The sequence below is a fragment of the Lynx rufus genome, unplaced genomic scaffold, assembly GCF_022079265.1.
Source record: "Lynx rufus isolate CCGP_SWC_20201006 ecotype Redwood Valley unplaced genomic scaffold, mLynRuf1.p SCAF_5, whole genome shotgun sequence".
Taxonomy (NCBI): Eukaryota; Metazoa; Chordata; class Mammalia; order Carnivora; family Felidae; genus Lynx; species Lynx rufus.
The window spans coordinates 71,713,503-71,734,852 of NW_025814867.1; the positions used below are offsets into that span (position 1 = coordinate 71,713,503).

General features: G+C 41.3%; 1 protein-coding gene across 1 annotated transcript in view; it reads left to right on the plus strand.

The window, feature by feature from the left end:
* The window catches only part of USP13 (ubiquitin specific peptidase 13), a 117,532-nt gene extending 98,201 nt beyond the window's left edge, over positions 1-19,331 (plus strand). Inside the window, exons 19-21 of the mRNA XM_047099561.1 lie at positions 837-990; positions 14,240-14,324; positions 15,956-19,331. Of these exons, the coding sequence (XP_046955517.1) occupies positions 837-990; positions 14,240-14,324; positions 15,956-16,049 (333 nt within the window). The 3' untranslated portion in view covers positions 16,050-19,331. The remainder of the gene's footprint in view (positions 1-836; positions 991-14,239; positions 14,325-15,955) is intronic.
* Positions 19,332-21,350: the final 2,019 nt, after the last annotated feature.

Genomic DNA, 21,350 nt, shown 5'->3' on the forward strand with positions numbered 1-21,350 from the left:
CTGACTGGTTGCCTGCTGGGGTCCATTGTTGAGGTCATGTAACAATTCTCAACTGATGCATGGGGTGTGGCTGGAGCAATCTGTTTCCCTTTAAAATGCTTGAAATATCTCAACTGGAGTTAGTTTTCATTCGGGGCACTTGCTTTGCCCCACTTATTTTACTGCCTGAGTGTTTCATTGGAGATTCTGATGATGTTGAAACAAATTCTTTAACCTGCCATTGATATCACAAACAGAGGAAAATGTTTTTATGGTCAATTGGTTTGAACTTCATGGAGTTCAGTTTAAAACAATATAACCTAACTAACCAATGCTGTCACCATTAATCAATGCATTAATCTCGTCTCTACTGCAATTTCAACAGTTCTGCTGACATTGAGGGAGAAGATGCACTAACATGGTACTCACATTGGCATCCCTTCTACCTGGCATGGCTCTGCAGAAAACACAGTTGATAGGGAATGTGGTACATGCAGTTATTGTGGCCTGAAAAAGGGCTGTTCTTAGACATAGGCAATACTCTTTGATATTCTGCACCTCATCAGTAGCATTAGCCTGTGGGAACACTGAGCTAAGACTGATATGGACTTTGGAATGCTGGTCTGCTGCTCAGAACTGTTTTCTGGTGAATCCAATTACAGACCCCAGTTGGGAGACTCAGAGAATACCAGCTAAATGTGCATTTCATATGCAGGGTCAGAGCTTCTCACTCAGAAGCACTTAGGACTAATGAATTCAGGCCTCCTGTCTTATCGGCTTGACATCCTGGTTCAAGTGGGCAGGATATAATGAGGCCCTGGGACTGCATTCATTGTAAAAATGTTTTATTTTATTAGAATAATAACCTGGAAAGAGCCCTGGATTGGATCTTTAGTCACCCTGAGTTTGAGGAGGACAGTGACTTTGTGATCGAGATGGAGAATAACGCCAATGCAAACATTATTTCTGAGGCCAAGCCTGAAGGACCTAGAGTCAAGGATGGATCTGGAAGTAAGTTCTTGCCTTAGGGATCGTCTGAGCAATAGTGACCATCCATTGGCTCATGCCCTCCTCCCCCCCACCCCAACTCACATTAAAACCTTTGCCATCATCCAAAATCAACACAGATACTGTCTTCTCGTAAATGGTGCACTTTGCCATTTTTGCATGGCCGTGGTGACCTGATGAAGTCTTGGACAAACTCAAGAGTCATGTTGCCTAGAACTGTGTGTGCTTAAGCTTAGTGATTGCTGTCAGTTTGTCACTCCTTTGAGATAAATTTTTTTCATGGACCGTGGAAATTTTTGTCCAAATGAGAGCATTTACTTTTGTGGTAGTATTTTTTTGAATAATTGAAAAGCAGTCTTATATCCTTGACCCTGTCATTGCCCATACCAACTGCTCATAATTTTCTGAAGAGCTATCAAGAGGAAGAGGCTAGTATTCTACTTTTTTTAAAGTTAGTTAGTTTATTTATTTATTTATTTTAGTAATCTCCACACCCAGTGTGGGGCTCAAACTCACGACTCTGAGATCAAGAGTCATACAGTATTCAACCTTTTAATAGCAAACACATATGTATCACTAGGTGCCAGGCACTTGTTCTAAGAACTTGGTATATAGACCCTCATTTAATCTTCAACACACCTATTTTACATGTGAGAAAACAGAGGCACAGAAAGATTAGGTCCTTGCCCAAGTCACACAGCTCTTAAGAGATGGAGCTAGAATTCAAACCCAGAATCTCATGTTCTTTACCATTATGATGCCCTGCTTCTTGAGCTGTCATTGCCTCTAGAGGAGTGTTGTCTTATTAGCCTGATGGTCACCACCTCGTTGAGTCAGATGCCAGCGTGCCTCATTGCTCAGCATTATTTCTTTGGCACACCTCCTTCCCCCACCACATATAGCTCAGCTGCCTTGCTGCTGTAGCCACAACACCAGCTTACTCAGGGCATCGACTCTCCCTACTTCTAGGCCTTTGCTCAGGTTAATCCTTAATTGTGAAATGCCCTTCTCTCCCATCACTTCCCACTAAAATCCTTACCATTATTCAGAACTTGGCCACAGATTCTATTCCGTGGGACTGCTTTCCCAGGATCTTCATAATTAGTGCTTCCTTATCTCATGCCAGTAATAATTATACTGATATTAATGATACTTCCATTTGTGCCACAGTTAATCCTCACGATAATCCTATGAGGTAGATATCATTATTATGTCCATTATTTAAATGAAAAAAATGAGGTAGAAAAGAAGGTTAAGCTTGTTGAGGTCACATAGCTAGCTAGTGATGGTATAGAATCAGAATTCCAATCCAGGTAATCTGCCTCCAGAGCCTGTGCCTGAAACCCCTATAACATAATGTTTATTCTTTTGTTATTAGAAGTTTCTTTTTTTTTTTATTTTAAAGTTTTTTTTTAATTTTATTTTATTTTATTTTTTTTCAACGTTTATTTATTTTTGGGACAGAGAGAGACAGAGCATGAACGGGGGAGGGGCAGAGAGAGAGGGAGACACAGAATCGGAAGCAGGCTCCAGGCTCTGGGCCATCAGCCCAGAGCCCGACGCGGGGCTCGAACTCACGGACCGCGAGATCGTGACCTGAGCTGAAGTCGGACGCTCAACCGACTGAGCCACCCAGGCGCCCCTGTTATTAGAAGTTTCAAATTCATCTTGCAACATAAAATTATTTATGTAAATATTTGCATCTCCTGTTTGGGAGCTTGTGGAAGGGAGAGGCTGTTTTATTTTTATAAAGCTCATGGTGTCTAGCACATAGAAAGTACCAAGGAAAAAATAATTGGATTTAATTAATTTTACATTAGCAGCATTTTTTTCCTGTAATAATAAAGCTGTAGCTCTCATTAATGGTTCACGCATTAGTGGTCTTACAGGATCTGTAATGTGTATATTGATTTACCTCTAGAGATAGACGGTGGGAGGGAAACTTTCTTCTTCTTTTATATAAAATAGGAATTTCTTCACTGAAACTGTTGTTATCCCGACTGGGTAAGAAAAGGATGAGATCTAGTTCTCCCAACTTCCATATTCTTCTAAGAGTCTTGTATTACTTTTTGGAAATTGGTGACTAATGGATGTTACTCAATAATTCATGAGCAGGATTTTATTACATGTTACATATCTTATCGGTCCACTTCTTCCTTGATTTTCTGTAATGGACTTTTCTTTGGGGATGGTACGTCCTCCTCATGGAAGGAATAAACCACAAGATGGGGCCATTGTAAAGCTGCCAAGATATTTGGCTGCAGAAAGAGGGAGAATCTGATCCTTACATTTTCCTGTTTTCTGATGGAGCTTGGAAGGACCAGTCACTCTCTTACAGATGGTCACTAATGGTCTGGAACAGCCACATCATCTCCCTGGGCTTACTGACTTGGAGTGATCTGCAGGTACTCCTGGTGCTGCTGGTTTTGAGTTTCATCCTTGAATGGGATGTCACAATGATGCTTTTAAGCATCCTTAAATTGCAGGCACTTGGGGCCAAGCTCTGTGGTCTTATTCTTCACTGCCCCCAAATTTAGGGCTCCTGTGGGTAAGGGTGGGGAAGGAGACAGTGATGCACCATGAGAAATCAGGTATAGAATATACTGCATCTAAAAGCAGTAGTAGGTGAAAATTTTAATTATGAAATGCCAAAGAAGTATAACCCACCCTAACTTACCCATTGCGTTTTGTATCTGATTTTTAAGAAAAACGGATGTTTTTAAAGTAGACTTTCCAGCACCATCTGCCTTGCCCATGGGAGGTGATCATAAAAATGAATGATTGAATGAAGGATGAATGAATGTTGGGAGATAAAGTTTTTGCTGTCTCCATTGAGTGCTAGATGGAGGAATTGGTAGTGTACTGGTTTGTGTTCTATCACATAAATCACAGGAAAAGAAAAAGATGATTTCTTATACTTAGCTGCATTAGCACTCCCAAACTCAAATGTCAGTCACTTCTTTTTTTAAAAATATTAACATTTGTATTATTTTTCTTATAATTAAAAAGGGTATTTAATAATTTTAGCAACTTGAGAAAGTACAGATATATGAAAAGAAGAAAATAAAAATTACTTACAATCCTACTTCCCAGTCATAACCACTATTAGTATTTTGTGTGTGTTCTTTAGGCCTTTCTATGAAACTGTATAAAAATGAATATAAATATGTATATTTATGAAAATAGAACATTCATGGGATGTCTCAGTGACTCAGTCGGTTAAACATCTGACTCTTGATTTCAGCTCAGGTCATGATATCACAGTTTGTGGGATTGAACCCCAGGTTGGTATGGGGGGTGGGCACTCTCAGTGCAGTGCCTACTTGGGATTCTCATTCTCTGTCTGTCCCTCCCCCACTTGTGTGCTCTGTCTCTCAAAATAAATAAAATTAAAAACAACCACAATAAAAAAAGCAAACATTCATTCTGTACATGCTGTTTATAACCTGCTTTTCCCCTGTGTGTGTACATATATGTGAGTCTAAATTGTTGAACGTATGCCAATAATATCCCATGTACAGTAGTACCATAATTTATACACCTGATTTTAGGCCAACTAATCATATAAATAAAAGACAGTTGTAGAAAGAGTTTCAAATAATAGGGTTATTTTTACATCCAGAAGATAATAGCAATTATTTTTAAATAATACATGTCTTAAAGGATGAATTCTGTTTACAGAAGTACAACAAATACCTCCTTCAGTCACTGTCCAGATAGTAACCATTTGTTCCATGTTTAAGTTTTTTTCTCTTCTGTGCTCCCTTACTTTTTTCTCTATTAAAAATTATTTGATTATTTCCTTAGGGTAAATTTCAGAAGTGAAGTTTTTGAGTCAAAACTGTGTGTTTTCGGGGTTTTAATGCAGATTATAACATTGGCCCCCAAAAGCCAGCTCTGGTGACTCTCTTGCTCCCCTGTCCCTCTCACCAGTGCCATCAGGCTAAGTACTGCCCTTAGTTTTCACATTTTTATTGGCTGGTTGTTTTTCTTCTTGTGTTAATCACTTCCTCATTTCCTTTGGTCCATTTTCCCATTTTTTATTGATGTTTTCATCTGTTTTTTATTGATTTGTATGAGAGTTTCATATATTGCATATTAGCTTGGGAATACCTGGTAGCTCGACAATATTGAGTTTTTCTGGCCAGAAACTTGCTATTTATCCTTTTTTTTTTTTTTTATTCACCTCTCCCTTTGCCCACCCCTGCAAAGCTATATGGTTCTCTTCATAAACTCCCTGTGTATTTGTGGTTTAGTGTCTTCTCAGAATTACATTTTCTGTTACTTATGAATATAATTTTAATGTATTTTTAAATATAATTTTTCCCCATTATGTTTTCTAAATTGTTACTGCTGAATTTTGGAAAGTTCCTGATCTTGTAATTGGCCATTCTGTAGGGATTCGGTTAGAATTACATTAAACTCATAGAGGTTCACCTTGGGAGATGTGTATTCTGTGTGGGGTAGGTTGTTTACATTCCCAAAACATTGCTTTGGACCTCTTTTTGGGTTGGTGACTTGGTGGAGACATTTGACTTGGTGGTAATGGAGACAATTTAACGGTTTAGGTAATTGTTATTTAGGAGCAAAATGGAGAGCCAAAACCGACAGGAAAACCAAGTAAAACCAACAAACTCCATTTTCCGGTTCTGCTGTAAGTGGAAGGAGAGCTGAGCCAAACTTATCTAAGCAAAAAGGGAAGTATTGTATCATAAAACCTGGACAGTCCCAGGGAGACCATGCCCTTGATTCTGGGACTGAACCCCCCCCCCCTTTTTTTTAAGTTTGTTTTAGAGAGGGAGACGGAATGTGCTAGTGTGAGGGGGAGAGGGGGCAGAGGGAAAGAGGCAGAGAGAATCTTAAGCAGGCTCCATGCTCCACGAGGAACCTAGCACGGGGCTCGATCCCACAACCCTGGGATCATGACCTAAGCTGAAATCACAAGTCCAGATGCTTAACTGACTGAGCCACCCAGGCGCCCCTGGGACTGAAACCGTTTTATCTGTTTGTTCCCCTTGGCTCTGCTTCTTCTGGGTTGGTGCCACTCTCAGACAGCGTCTCCCTAATGGCCCTGAGGTGACTTCCAGTGCCTCCTACAATGTATGTCTCCAGGTTAAAATCCAGCGGAGTACTTACTGTCCTGGAGTCCTTAGCGAAGGTCCTGAGAATCTGAGTCATGTGCTGCCCAGCCTTCCCCTGATCACTGGACCCACTCATGGAACCTGAGGGTGGAGACCTTCCTTCCTAGCTTGTGATCTGAGAAGGGAAGGGAGTAGTCCTGGACCAGGAATATCAGCGTCATCTGTGAACTGGTTAGAAATGAATATTCTTGGGCCCCACTCTAGACCTATCGAATTAGGACCTCAGAGGTGGTCCAGCAATTTAGGAGTCAGCAAGCCCTCTAGGTGGTTCTAATTCAGCCAAACTTTGGGAACCACCACCCTACAAACCAGATTAGGTTACCATTGCCTTAAGAAGGAGGACAGTGGCTGCTGGGACATCACTATACCATGTTAATGTGGAAAATAATGGCAAGATAGGTGTTTGAATTAGGAAAAAAGTGACTATATAAGGACAGGGATTACTGAAGCACTGGTACTGGGGCACCTAGGTGGCTCAGTCGGTTAAGTGTCCGACTCTGGCTCAGGTCATGATCTTGTGGTTCGTGAGTTGGAGCCCTGCGTCAGGCTCTGTGGCAACAGCTCAGAGCCTGGGAGCCTGCTTCAGATTCTATGTCTCCCTCCCTCTCTCCCCCTCCCTCACTAGAACTCTGTCTCTGTCTCTCTCTCTCTCAAAAATAAACATTTGGAAAAATTAAGAAAAAAGAAGGGTTAATGCTAACAACACTGGGTGAAATAGCGTGTCACTTATTGAATGCCTGCTAAGGCACCCGCTACTTCCTCCACAGCTTTCCTTCACTCCTTATGGCTGGGTGTTCAGATGAGGAAGTGGGGACCTGACAAGTTAGGTGACTTGGTGGTGGGAGAACCAGCTTGGAATTCAGGTCTGTCTGATTTTGAAACCGGTGTACCTCCTCCTTCATCTTACTGGAGATTTTCTAAATTGGAAGGGAAGGAGGAGTCTGTTTTTCAAAAGGCTCTATTTATCATCATATTCTGCACATTGTAGGGCTATCACCTAACTTTCTGTTGAGTTTTTAAATATTATAAAAAGTGCAAAAATCAGGCCTTTCCGTCTGACCTATCTGGGCTTTTGCCATTTGCAAAATTATTTCTGTTTCTGTGTTGTGTTTAACGAGCATTTAATCTTTCTTTCTTTCTTTTTCTTTCTTTCTTTCTTTCTTTAAGAACTCACTGATTGCCAATGTAATTAAAATGTGATTAGGCTGTGATTACTCAAAATCTGCTCTGACTCCTTCAGCCGCATCGCTGTAATGGCACAGACAGCTTCTACTGCAGCTGAGATTTTCCAGCAAGGGGAGCAGAGAGACATTTATATAATGGTGTGTCTCCCAAAGTGTCAGGCTCCCTGAGGGATGCAACGGGAATAGGATCCACAGAGCAGGAGGTACAACCACGCAGCGGAGCTAAACACAAGTGGTCTCTGGAAAGCAACACACACTTAATGCAGCTGGGCTCCTGAGCCCATGCATTTCAGTATCTGCTTGTAATTCCTATAGGCCTTTTTTTTTTTTTTTTTTTTTTAATGGCATTATTGGAAGTTAAGAGGAAGCCAGTCTGAAATAAGCTAATTTATACTAAAGTATGAATGACTGAGAACTATTAAGCTTTGGAGGGGATTGGTTGATATTTAGAGTTTTAGGCAGTATAAGAAAGAGAAGTCAAGAGGTTTTGGTAATTTTGAGCTGGCTGAGGTTGGGGAGCCCATTTGTAGGCTCTTTAAGACTCTGTCTTTGTTGTCAGCTGCCTTAAGCTGTTCTTGATTTACCCAAATGCTCCTTTTGCTTTTTTTGGGAATTCTGAAGTTTTCTCAAAGCTCCAAATCCAAATCTACCCTGTTCTCTCCCCCCCCACCTCCCACTGTGTTCTTTTCTCAGAGCAGTGATGAAGGAAATCAAGCTGTTCTGGGTAGAAATTGTTTGCAGATATAAGGTATTTGTGAGTCAAATGTTAATAAATTGGGAATGATACCCCCCCCACCCCCCATTGTACAGAAGGAGTTAGAGGTGGGTAATGGATCCAGTTATTCCGGTTAGGAAGATTCAGTTGGAAGACTCAGTTTGGGTTTCTTACCAAAAAGCTGTGGAGCCCCTGGGGTCTCGCTGGTCCTTTCAAGGAGTCTGTTGGTGTTTGTGTACTCTGTGCATGCTCTGTAGACGAACTAATGTGTCACACCCTTACAAGATAGTACTGCTTTTCAAATATACAGCATATAGATGCTATAATGGCTTAACAAATATAAATTCATTGAACTGCACTCCTGAATCTAGAGTTGCTTTAGGTCATTACGAGTTGTTGAACTATAATTTTCAAAAAGGTAAAATCATGATTTTCAGGTACATATAAACTGAGCACGTATCACAGATTTTCTTTGACTCCTTAATTACTGAGGGGACCAGTTAGTTTTTATTACTGGTTCAAAGCATCGGAGAAGCCAGGATGTTGAAAGATAATTTGACTGCTGAGTTAAATATAAAATTAGTGTCTCAGGGTCATAAATCCTTGAGGGTATACATTCCACTGGACAGAAATTTTTTGTATTTTTACCAAACAAAAATCTACAAGTTAATGAGTAACTTTACTAAGTCTGGGACCTTTAGTCAGTAGTAAGCAGTGAGATGAACTTTCATTCCCCTAGACTGAGACCAGCAAGCCTTTTCTCTAAAGGGCTGGATAGTAAATGTTTCAGGCTTTGTGGGCCATAATTATGTCATCTGGTATTTTTGTCCCTCTCCTCCTTCCTTTCTCCTTGGCAGTACAGAAGTAGTCTGAGGGCTGGATTTGGCTTATGAGCCATCATAGTATGCCAGTCCCTACCCTAGACAACCCTTGGGTGGCCATTCCTCCATATGACATGAAAGGGCAGGCTACCTGGCTCCTCTGTTTTCCACGTGCCACCCTTGTTTTCTGACAGTCCTTTCTCAAAGAATAAAATCAGGGCACAGTCGCTGTTTTGTTGTTTAGGGGTGGTGGTGGTAAAATTTTGATATTAAAAAATTCTTCATATTAGCAAGGTTGGACACATTTTTCTAACGTTCAAAAAAGGACAAGTTTTGTTGGGAGAGGGAAGTGAGGGGGAAAGATGTGAGTTGGAGACACTGTTTAATTCTGGCTTTCTAGAGGGACATAGTGGTTTAGGCAATTTTGTCCAGCTCTTCCGGGTACTTCCAGAGTTTCTCTGTTGCAAGTCAGCATTTAAAAAATGATTTGCCTTGCCTCAAAATGCTTTTTCTATCTCCGTGAAGAGGGGTCTGCACATTTTTTGGGAGTGTGTGCACTGATGCTGTTTTTTTAGAGGGAGGCCTCTGGGAACTTGGAGAAGAATCAGCAGTAGCTGCCCTGTTGGGTTTATTCGCCTTCACTTTCTCTTTTGGAAGCAAATATCAATTGAGATTTCTTACCTGTTGAGTTTTTGCAAATGCATTGGGAGAGATGCTCTCTTTTGCTGGTGGTTCCAGCAGGAGGTCTTGAATAATACATGGGGTGGTTGCTTATATTGATAAACATTGTTAATTTTAATTATAGGACTAAGATTTATGCTAATCCTTTTTTTTTCTTTAATTCATTTTTATGATTCTGAGTATACATTGAATTGTTTTTAACCAAAGAGAGGAGAAATGCCTATGGGGGCTTGGGAATGTATGGATGCATCCCTTTCTCTGTCTTGTTTTGTCAACTCATTGGCTGTGTTGGGGTCTAAGCCATGTTTCATTGTATGACCCGTGCTTAATGTGAGCAATGTTCATTAGATACTCTGTTCAATTATTTACGTCATTGTTTTGGGGATCAGTTCCATGGGAGGGGGGAAGTCTTGGTTAGGGTATCATGTCCTGTCTTTATTTCATGAAGACTCTAAGAGAGCAGCTTCATTTTGGGAGACCAGTACTGTATCTCAGACTGAGGTATTGGAATTTGATATAGAATTATTCCAAAGAGTTAAAAAAATTTTTTTTAATGTTTATTCATTTTTGAGAGAGAGAGAGAGAGAAAGAGAGTTAATGGGGGGGGGGATGGTGCAGAGTGAGAGGGAGACACAGAAACTGAAGCAGGCCGCAGGCTCCAGGCTCCGAGCTGTTAGCACAGAGGCAGATGTGGGGCTTGAACCCGAGAACCACTGAGATCATGACCTGAGCTGAAGTTGGATGCTTAACCAACTGAGCCACCCAGGCACCCCATTCCAAAGAGTTTTAAAAACCAACCAGGGTCTAGAAACATGAACCGGTCTCTGCCCACACTCTCCCTTGCTTACTGTAGGGTAGGTTCTTAGTGTTGGGGGGGGGGGGGAAAGGGGAGGGAAGACCAAAAAGGGTGCTTGGGTCACTATTTCAAAAACTAAGTGCCAGGCAAAATGATTGCCACTCATAATTGTTTTTGCCTGGTTTCAGGTTTTAAACTTGGATTTTATATATTGATTGATTGATTTAGTCATCAGTTGATATGACAGCTAACAACAAAAATTTAGTTAATGATGGGAAAGGCAATCCCCTCTGAGTGATATCTTTGTTAATAATTATTTTTTTAAAAGTTTATTTTGAGAGAGAGAGAGGGGAGGGAGGGAGGGAAGGGCAGAGAGAGAGGTAAAGAATAAATCTCAAGCAGGCTCCACACTGTCAGCTTGCAGCCCGACGTGGGCCCCGAAGTCACAAACTGTAAGATTGTGACCTGAGCTGAAATCAAGAGTCAGATGCTTGACTGAGCCTCCCAGGAACCCCCTTTTTTAATAATTATTTTACTAATTTATATTTTGGTAGGTGGTTTATAAAATATATACAATATAAGATGATATAAAAACAAGTGAAGAAATGGAGTGAACGGAGTTGTTCTCTAATTCATACATTTATTTATATGTTCAGCAAATACCTATGAAGCGTCTATTGCATGCTAAGCCACCATTCTCTGTGTCAGGAATATTTCAGTAAACATAACAGACCGACTTCTTATCCTTACGGAGATATATTCTAATCTGAGATAAAAGGAGATAGACAATAAATAAACACACAAGTAAGTATGTAATGTGACAGGAGTTGCTTCATGCTGTGTGGACAATAATAAAGCAAGGTTGCGGGTGAGCTTAGGAGTGAGGGTGGGGGTGGAAGGGAGAGTTGCTCTTTTACAAGGTGGTTCAGGAAGTCCTCTCCGAGGTGATAATTTCATCCATGGTCTCAATGAAGTAAGGAGTGAAGTAAGTAAATGACATCTGAAAGAATAGTTTCAGAGAGGGAACAATAAGTGTAGAGGCTTGAAGGCCAGAACATGCTGGGTGTTTGAGGAGTAGCCAGGAGGTTAGAGTAGCTGGGATGGAGTGTGGGGGAGAAGGGGAGTAGCCCAGGTGGAGTGAGGGAGAGAAGGGGAATAGCTGGGATGGAGTGAGGGGGAGCAAGGGAATGGTTGGGGTGGAGTGAGGGGGAGGGGGGAAGTAGCTGAGGTGATGTGAGGGGGATAGGGGGAGTAGCCAGGGTCGAGTGAGGGGGAGAGGGGCAGGAGATTGGCCTCATAGGTCATTGTGAGAGGAAGAGTTTACTGTGAGATACAGGATGCCACTGGGAAGGTTTTGAATAGTAGTAATCACAGTTTGACTTCCATTTAAAGACCACTGTGACAGCCATACTGAGAATAGTCAGTATAGGGCAAGGGAGGAAGCAAAGAGCCCAGATAGGGGGCTGTTGTAAAAATTCAGACAAGTGATGACAGTAACTAGAATCGGGCATTACTAGTGGAGGTGGTAAAAAATGGTTGGATGCTGGATATATTTTGAAGGAAATGCTGACAGGATTTGCTGATGCATTGGATGTGTGTAAAAAGCCTGAGGAGACATGAAACCGATATAACATTGTGTGTCAACTATACTCAAAAAAATTTACCGAAAAGAAAAATAAAGATGGGTGTCAAAGAGAAGTCAAAATTTTGTCCTGAATGGAAGAATGGAATCACCATTAACTGAGATGGATAGGCCGAAGAGAGAATGCTCAACAAACTGGAAATGAAAGGAGCTTTCTCAACCCGACAAAGAGCATCTACAAAAACCCCATAGCTCATATCATGCGTAATGGTGAAAGACTAAATGTTTTTCCTCTAAGGTCAGGAACAAGACAGGGATGTCCACTCTTGCCATTTCTATTTAGCATTGTAATAGAATATTCTAGCTAAGGCAATTAGGCAAGAAAAAGAAATAAAAGGCATCCAAGTTAGCAAAGAAGAAGTATAACTTCTGTCTATTTGCAGATGATATAATTTTGTATATAGAAAATCCAAAGGAATTCACTAAAAACTTTTAGGACTAATAAATGGATTTAACAAGATTATAAGAAACAAGATCAGCATACAAAATTCAATTGTATTTCTGGGCATTAGCAATGAACATTCCAGAAATTAAGAAAATAATTCCATTTAACTCCATGCAATGGGATGAGATCACCCAAAGAGAGAGAGTGTGTGTAGAATGGAGAAAAGAAAGGTCTGAGGTCTAAGTTCCAGGTCATCAGTCTTTGAAGGTCAGGGAGACCAGGAGGAGCCCACGAGGCAGCTGAACAACCAAGAGACAGTTGTGTCCTGGGGGCAAATATTTGAGGAAGGAGCAGGTGATCAGCAGTGCGTGATGTGAAGTGAAGGGGGAGTAAGGTTGGGACTTGTGGGAAAGTAAGTGGATGAGCCTGAGTGAACAGCAAAGGAGAGAAGGAATTAGAGAGGGAGGGTCAAGGGAAAGAGTGTGTCCAGAAACAATACTTTGGAAAATGCAATACAAATTAAGCACTAGAAAAATGAACAGGTAAGCTCATTTTCTTTCCTTATTAGATTCAACAGACATGAATACTGTTCTGAAATTATTATGAAAGTTTGTAAACACTCTGTCGTGGCCTGTAACAGTTTGCAGAGTGGACGGGTACCAGTCCATGGAGCCCACTTGGTGTTTTTAGATTGAGGCCTGGCCCGGGGAGCATGAGCTGAAATTCATTCAGAATGGGGATGTCCAGAATACTTTGCTAGATGGGAGGAGGTACTTATTAGAGAATAAACATCGGTCTTACACTAAGGCTCTATATTTTCTTCTTCAGAAAGCATGAAGTCTGAATTTTGGTCCCGTATCGTTGTGAGCAAGTCAGAATCCACAAGAAGCCTACTGTGAAGCATTATCGTTTTCTATAAATGACAACAGCTCTGCTGTCTTCCTCATAATCCTGACATTTGTATAGTATTTTAGTCTGAATTGCTCACTTATGCCTTATACAACCTTGTGAAGTGGGTGGATTTTTTAATCACTGTGAAGAAACGAGCTCAGAAAGAGGAAACCACTTTCTGCTCTCATGCTGCTTAGAAGTGAGAGAGCCAGGACTTCCCCGTTAGACCCATGAGCTTGCCACCAGACGTGGCTATGGGATTTTAAAGCCCCTTCCAGATAGGAATCTAATGTCAGCTGTGCTTTGATAGTTTATGTCCTGTGTTGTGATGAATTTGCAGGTCAAATTTGATGTCACTTTGGGTGTGTGTGTGTGTGGGTGGGTGTGTGTGTTCTCAGCATAGCAAGGTAAACAGTCTTTGTCTTTCAATCTAAACAGTTGCTGGGGTTCACTGTTGTTGGCTTTAATTTTTTTTTTTAATTTTTTTTTCAACGTTTATTTATTTTTGGGACAGAGAGAGACAGAGCATGAACAGGGGAGGGGCAGAGAGAGAGGGAGACACAGAATCGGAAACAGGCTCCAGGCTCTGAGCCATCAGCCCAGAGCCTGACGCGGGGCTCGAACTCACAGACCGCGAGATCGTGACCTGGCTGAAGTCGGACGCTTAACCGACTGCGCCACCCAGGCGCCCCAGCTTTAATTTTTTTTAAGTTCATTTATTTATGAGAGATACAGACAGCAAGAGTGGGGAAGGGGCAGAGAGAGAGGGAGACACAGAATCTGAAGCAGGCTCCTCCAGGCTCTGAGCTGTCAGCACAGAGCCCGGTGCAGGGCTCAAACTCACAAACTGTGAGATCATGACCTGAGCCGAAGTCGGATGCTTAACCAACTGAGCCCCATAGGCGCCCCCACTGTTCTTGGCTTTAAATTCTAATCAGAAGTGGCTTTGGTTTCTGGTAATGCTGCCTTGTAACAGAGGTGTTTCTTCTTTCATAGTGTATGAATTATTTGCGTTCATCAGTCACATGGGAACATCTACAATGAGTGGCCATTATGTTTGCCATATTAAAAAGGAAGGAAGGTAAGTCTTTTTTAGAAGGTAAATGATATCCATGTTTTATTAAGCACCTACTGTATGCCAGGGACTCTACTTGGTGTATATTATTGTTATATTATTTCATTTGGCTCTCAACAATGGTTTTGTAGGGATATACCCTTAAAGCCATTTTACACATCAAGACACAGGAGGCTCAGAGAAGTTGAATAGCTTGAACTTAGCCTGTAAGTAGCTGGTATTCAAAGCCTCTCTCAACCATTATACCAAAGTGACTTCCCAAAATAAAGATACATCCTGCAGCCGAATGTGTAGATATTTGGGACCTCCATAGGATTGCCAGTTTTAGCCAACAAAATGGGAAAACTGGATGCCCTGGAAATTTGAATTTCAGATAAACAACAAATAACTTTTTAGTATAAACATGTCTTCAGTATTACGTGGAATGTATTTACACTAAAAAATTGTTTGTTGCTTGCCTGCCATTTAAATCTAACTGGGTATCCTGTGTTTTATCTGGCGTCCCTAAACATCCACTGTTTTGCCTTATTGTGGCCTTACAGTGGGCTTCTTGGCTTCTTAAGTAGAATTGCTATGTGTGTGGTGAGCCGGGAATAAGACATCTATGGCATGTGAGGTTGCTGCTGTCTTCAGAACCTTCTCCTTGGGCTGGATCCCCACACACCCCACTGGTTTGTCTTCCTTGAGCTTTCCTCTGAGCAGCCTGTGTGTCGGCCTCCCACTTGAGGCAATGCTCAGCCCCTGGGATGCTGGAGAAATGGAGTCTTGCCCTGTCCTGGTGGGATGTTGATCTTATACAACAAGATGCACTGCAGGGGAGACACGTCCCCCCTACCCCTGCGACTTGGTTGTGCCCCTTTTTGGTATGTCTTTTAGTGCTGTCATCTTAACTTGATTAATGAAACAGTTGTGCACAGACACTTGATTTATAGTGAGAATTTTTTTTATTACTAAGCATAAGAAGCCATACAATTTATGGCAGGGAATTTGTAAAGTGCAAAAACAAGCAAAGGATATGTCATTTGAAAGCCTAAAGATAATCATTGTTTATGTTTTGATAACGCTTCTCTTTGTTTTATTATTTTCATTGGGAGAGGGTATATGTCTATGTACATATGCTATATATAAATGTACGTATGTATTTACAACTTTTCTAAAAGAGTAAGGTATGCACACAGCACATACAATTTTTTAACCTTTTTCTCCACTTCATACTGTATTGAAATAATTTTCCCACTTTACCAAATATTCCTTGAAGACATTTTAATAGTTGTACAGTAGTTCACCACATGGCTCTTTACTTCTTATTTTTACCTAGTTTTATGTCTCAGGCTGAAGTAAGTGCTGTCGTACATAATTCTTTGACTTAATTTCTGAGGCCATCTATGGATTTCTACAAAAGGGGCTATGAGATCAAAGGGTTTAAAATGTTTGGAAACCCCTTTAATGACCACTTTTGAGCTCAAGAATAAAAAAAGTAGTAGTAAATTCCCACCAGTGTTCTGTTCCTTTTTATACAACAGGCTTGGGTTTGTCTTAAAACACCTTGACTATTATAAGGATGGAGCAGTAACTTTTTTTCCGCTAAGCTTCCTGGGACTGACTGAAATCATCGAATTCTTCTCTTTTGTTTTCAGGTGGGTGATCTACAATGACCACAGGGTGTGTGCCTCAGAAAGGCCCCCTAAGGACCTGGGCTACATGTACTTTTACCACAGGGTACCACGCTGAGCCTCAGATGTGCCAGTTGGCCAGAAGAAGCCACACGCCTTTTTAATTTGCCAAAAAAAAAAAAAAAAAAAAAAAAAAAAAAAGCAGAAGTTGGGACAGCCAGACATGAAATGAAGGAATACATGGGGGTATTTATAGTTTATTTAAAGAACATCATTTGACGCCTTCTGAAATAGAACTGGGAAGGAATTTCTATTAGTGATGATACACTACTGTAGATAGTTTTTCTTTTTATAAATGTTCAAGGAGAGGATGATTTAAAAAAAAAAAGTATTTATACTGCTGGTGGGGGATCTGCCAGTGTCACACCAAAAATGGGAATGTGCCATCAGCCCTCTGTTATGCTTTGGGGGCCCATGGTGTGGCCTCACCCCCAAATAAATGAGAAGCCCATTTTTGTTTCATATCAAAAATCAGTAATGGGATGGGCTTTATTTGTGACATAGTTTTTTCATTACACACAATTTCTGACCTGTCCATGTATAGAAGATAAGAGCATCTGCAATGAAAGGTATTTTTAATTTAATCGTATCAAAATTCATAATGTGATTGTGTGAATGTGTGAGGGTGAGACTGTTATCGTCAACCAGGAAATCTATGACGGGCTAGTTTTTAAAGGTTAAAGCAGTTGGTCTTAAGCATAGCTGAGAAAAGCAAGTAACTATTTTAAAGAAACTATAACTCAGGAACAGTTTTAAAAATTGGTTCCCCACTTAGATTTTCAGGAGTAAAAAGGGCTGAGTTGTCCCTTTAAAAAAGTGTTGTCAAGAATCCACCTGGGTTTGTGACATTTTGTGGGAGAATGCTGGATGCCCACAGCAGCACAACATTGTTCTTTGCCAAATAAAAGTAGATGAATTCTGGTTCTCAGCAGCCCTTTTCCCTAAGGCATAGTATGTATTTTTAGTTAAAATAGCTAATCTTACCATAACATGTAACAACTCCCTGGAATCACACTAAGTGCCCCAAATTTGTCTGTAATTTTCTTGTTCCTGAGCTCTTTGCCTGCCTCCATTTTTACATTTTTCTGGGGCTAGAGTCTCCTCTTGGCCCTTTCTGGGCTAATCACCTCCTGACTTGCCTTTGCTGCTTATTTGCTGTGACCAGCAGTGTGATCTTGGGCACCTTCAGGGCTTCAGATGCAAGGAAGCTTTATATGACATTGTGAAAAACCATCATTTCCATTTTGGTGTTTTAGTATTTTTGTTGCAACCTGGGATTAGATCAGGGTTTCAAATGTGATGAAAAAGTGCAACAAGAGTGGTTTATAATCTTCCTGCAGCTCTGTACTGAATTCTAGAGTCTTTGGAGTTTCTATTTCAGATTATCCAGTCAAATGAAGAAGGATCTACTGCAGTCTGCCTAACGTGCATTTGATTGGTAGAAAGGATCTGTCTAGAAACTGTAGGAAAATAAAGTAGAACCAGTTGGGTAAAATACCACATGGACAAGTGGATTACAACACGGTGAGTTGTGAGCAGTCAGGATTCTGGTTAAGATCGGGGCTCCTTTTACAGGAGATTAGCTATGCTGTATGTCTGAGGAGCACTGAGCCCGAGGCTGGGAGCCTGGAGACTTGGGTGCTGCCCCTAGCTGGGCAAGACCCTCATCCTCCCTGTGCCTCAGCTTTGACTTAATTTCTGAGCTGTGCTTTGAGGATAGATATGTGAGGTTTGATACGGTGACCCTTGAAAGAGTAGCAGGTGGTATGCCGTGTGGGTCCCAGTAGAGTGTGCTCCCTCCTTCTCTCGTCTGATGTTTTCTTCAATTTGGGAACAAATGCAATTGGCATGAGGAGGGCGCTCACGGTGCAGTAACTCTACTCGGTTGTGCCCACCAGTGCCGCCTTTTAGTGTTGTTTTGGAGATCCTAAAGCAGCCCCACTCTGTCACATGAGTCCCTGGCTCCTGTAAAAATTCCTACGCAAAGCAGCCTTACAAAATCCAGTCTCCTTGGCTGAGTGTCCTAGAATACTGACTCCAAACACACATGAAAAATGACTCATTTTCAATGCTCTTACAAAGTGAAGGCCTTCTTCGGGGGTCGGGGGATAACTGGGGGTTTGGATTGAAATGTGAACAAAGATAGCATGTGTGTTTTGAACAAAATAAAAATTTTGTAATAAAACTTTGCAAAATGGTGTAAAATCAGTACAAGATTATAGGCTATCCATTACTTAATTTCTTCAAGTAGAAAAATAAACTTAGCCCTTTTGATGCCTAAACATATTGTAAGAGAATATTACTATGGCTGCCTTTTTTTCCTGCCTCACAAAACAAAGGGCTATTTCTACAAGGCAAAGTTTTGTATATGTGCTATTCTTTATTTCAGATTGAGAGTTGGGGAAAAACTGGAGCAAATAATGTGTTTCTTTCTTGCTTTTAAAAGTGTGTTTATATGTATACCTTAATATATACGAGGCAGATTTCCCTGGAATAAAAGTCTGGAACATACTCCTTAATTTTACCATGTATGTTGACGAGATTATTTGTGACTGAAAACTGGAATAATGTGTGGATTTTGTCAGATTATCAGCCTGTTAGGAGTCCTCTGTGTGAGGCGTGGTGGTGTAATTGTGAAATTCTCACCGTGTGTGGGTGTACGTGTGAAAGAGTGCACCTTTTTTTTCCTGTAAATATCTTTTGATATCCATTTGTGTAAAATCCCAATGAATGTGTCTTTGGAAAATGTATCAAAGTTTTTATTTTGTCAATTGATCTGAATGCCCATATAACTGATCAGAAATCCAGTTTTGGTTCAGATTGGGGGATTTTTTTTTTAAGGGAAAAAAGCATGCAGAAAGGACTACTGGAAGAATCATGTTTTAATGCCATTTACGTCAACATTGCTTCAGTATTTTGAATTGACACGGCTGTTTTCTTCCAACTATAAGAGAATGTGCCTGCTGTTCCCCCATGCTCACTTTGGGCTACAGGAAGCCCGGCACAAGTAGCTTGAGCCTGTGACTCCCAACATCATTCTTTCCCATGACCTGCAGTGTCCAGTGTGCGTACCCGGGTTCGTGGCCCGACGCCACTCCAGGTGCCGTGGGCCTTTTACCTCTCTGGGCCTTTTTCTTTACAATGAGTGCGGTAGGCTGGATCAGCTCAGAAGTCCCTTCCTGCCCTAACATTCGATTCTATTTTTATTTTCCTATAGTTACTATGGGGGTTAGACATGTGGGATGAGGGAGCACACAGAGGTTAGATGTAACTTGTTGGTTTGTTATAGGTCGTACTCCCCAGTTTATAATCTGCATCATTTTAGTGTCCCCACCCCAACTTCTCTTCCCACTTCCTTTGGTAATTATCCTCTTTCTCTCCCATTCTTGAAACTTTCCACTTCTTAGTCCACAAGATACCTTGTTCCCATCCCCTTCAAAAATGAAAAAGTCTGTTTAAAACACCTCCTGCGATGAAAAAGCTCGGCACCACTTTCAGCAAATAAATCTGTAACGTGTGTAGACGATTTTCTTACTCTAATTCAGTGATAGCTATGATCCCCAAGTAAGTACTGAGAAAGTTGTCTGTCACAGAAAGGATATCTCTTCCTCTTGTGAGCATCACTGTTGCTAAATTACACTATCTCTGTAGTCTGTTGGGGAGATGGCAGGTGCTGAGCAGGAGCAGGGGATGGGATTAGATGGAATGTGATTTCACCCTTTGCCTCGGTCAGAAATCCTAGGTTACAGAGCAAGATTTTGTACTCTTACGTTGGTGTATAAGATCACCTACCCAGTGCCATGAAGATTCCCTACACCGTAAATCATCTTGAAAGAGTTTGTATTAAAATGTGCTGGATCTGTGCTACTGGGTGCAGGGGTCAGTAGCCACATGTAGCTAGTGACCTCTTGAAATTTGGCTTGTCCAAATCGAGATTGTGCTGTTCATGTAAAACACACACCAGATTTTGAAGGCTTGGTACCAAAAAGAAGGGAACGTAAAATATTTCATCAGTATTTTATATTGGTTACATGCTAACATGACAATATTTTAGATAAATAAGCTGTTACTAAAATTTCACTTATTCCTTTTTCTCTTTTTTTTAATATGGCTACCAAAATTAAAATTAGACATGTGGCTGGCATTGCACTTGGACAGGTGCTGCTCTAGGTTCTAGATGGTGTGGAGTCAGCAGTGAGATGCCACGTGTGGAAGGTAATTCTCCCAATAGACAGAAGCAACACACATATTTTCGCTGGGGTCAGCTCGGTGAGGCACAGAATGCCTTCCAGACAGCAGAAGACTCTCTATGTAAAAACCAGTATGTATAAGACTCCAATAAAAAAACCAAAACAAAACAAAACTAAAGCAAATGAGCCCCAAACCGCGTTCCTTCAGCTTTGCTTAGAAGCTAACTTTGCACTTATTTTTCAAGCATCTTCCATGTGCCAAGGATGCTGGCTACATGAGGGTGCTGGGCATATTTGCTCCACCTTAGGCAACATTCTCTTGTGGTTTCCCCTCCCCAGGTATTGTGTGGTCCGTTCAGAGCTGGGTGTGATGATGTATGGTGTAAATCTCGCCGCTCCTATCGGCCTGGGCAGAGGCTGAGCCTGCTGCCTGCGCCCACCTGCCCAGCAGGTTTGAGGTTGACTCCTGAAAGAGTTTGTATTTATTTTATTTTGCACTAGTCACAGCTGCTGTTAAAATATCTCAACTGTTTGGGGAGAGCATTGCCTGTGATGGAAAGAGAGATGGATGATTTATTGCTTCAGTTGTTTTAAAATTAAAAGCTATTCTCACAATCTGAGGTTCCTTTATGGCTCTTTTTTCTTTTGCAAAATGCCAAGTAAACTGATTCTGCCCTTGGCGGGTTCTCATCCATCAACGGAACAGGTAACCCAAGACAGTGACTGATTTTATTTCTCTTTAGGGTTTCTTGGTGTGGGCACCAAGGCCGCCTCATTCCCATCAGTAGTGGAACATCAGCAACGGTGCAAGATGTTTCTTCTGTAAAGGTGGGAGGGGCCGAGGCAGGGAAGTCTTTTAGTCTTTCTCGAATGGATGTCAGGTGCAATACTGGAGTCAGTGGAGACCCTGCTGTGATTGTGTGGCTCTCAGTTTGCTGGTAGCTTCCCTAATGCAGGTGCCAGCGTGCTCAATACTGGTTGCACCAAGGGATTTCAGCATTTCGATGGCACCATGTTTGTAGGTTGTATGAGTTTCCTATTGTTGCTGTAACAAAGGATTATAAACTTGGTGGCTCAAGAGAGCACATTCATTAGGTGAGAAGTATGAAAATGGGTCTTACAGGGTTAAAATCTAGCTGTTGGCAGGGAAACTCTATGTGAGAATCCAT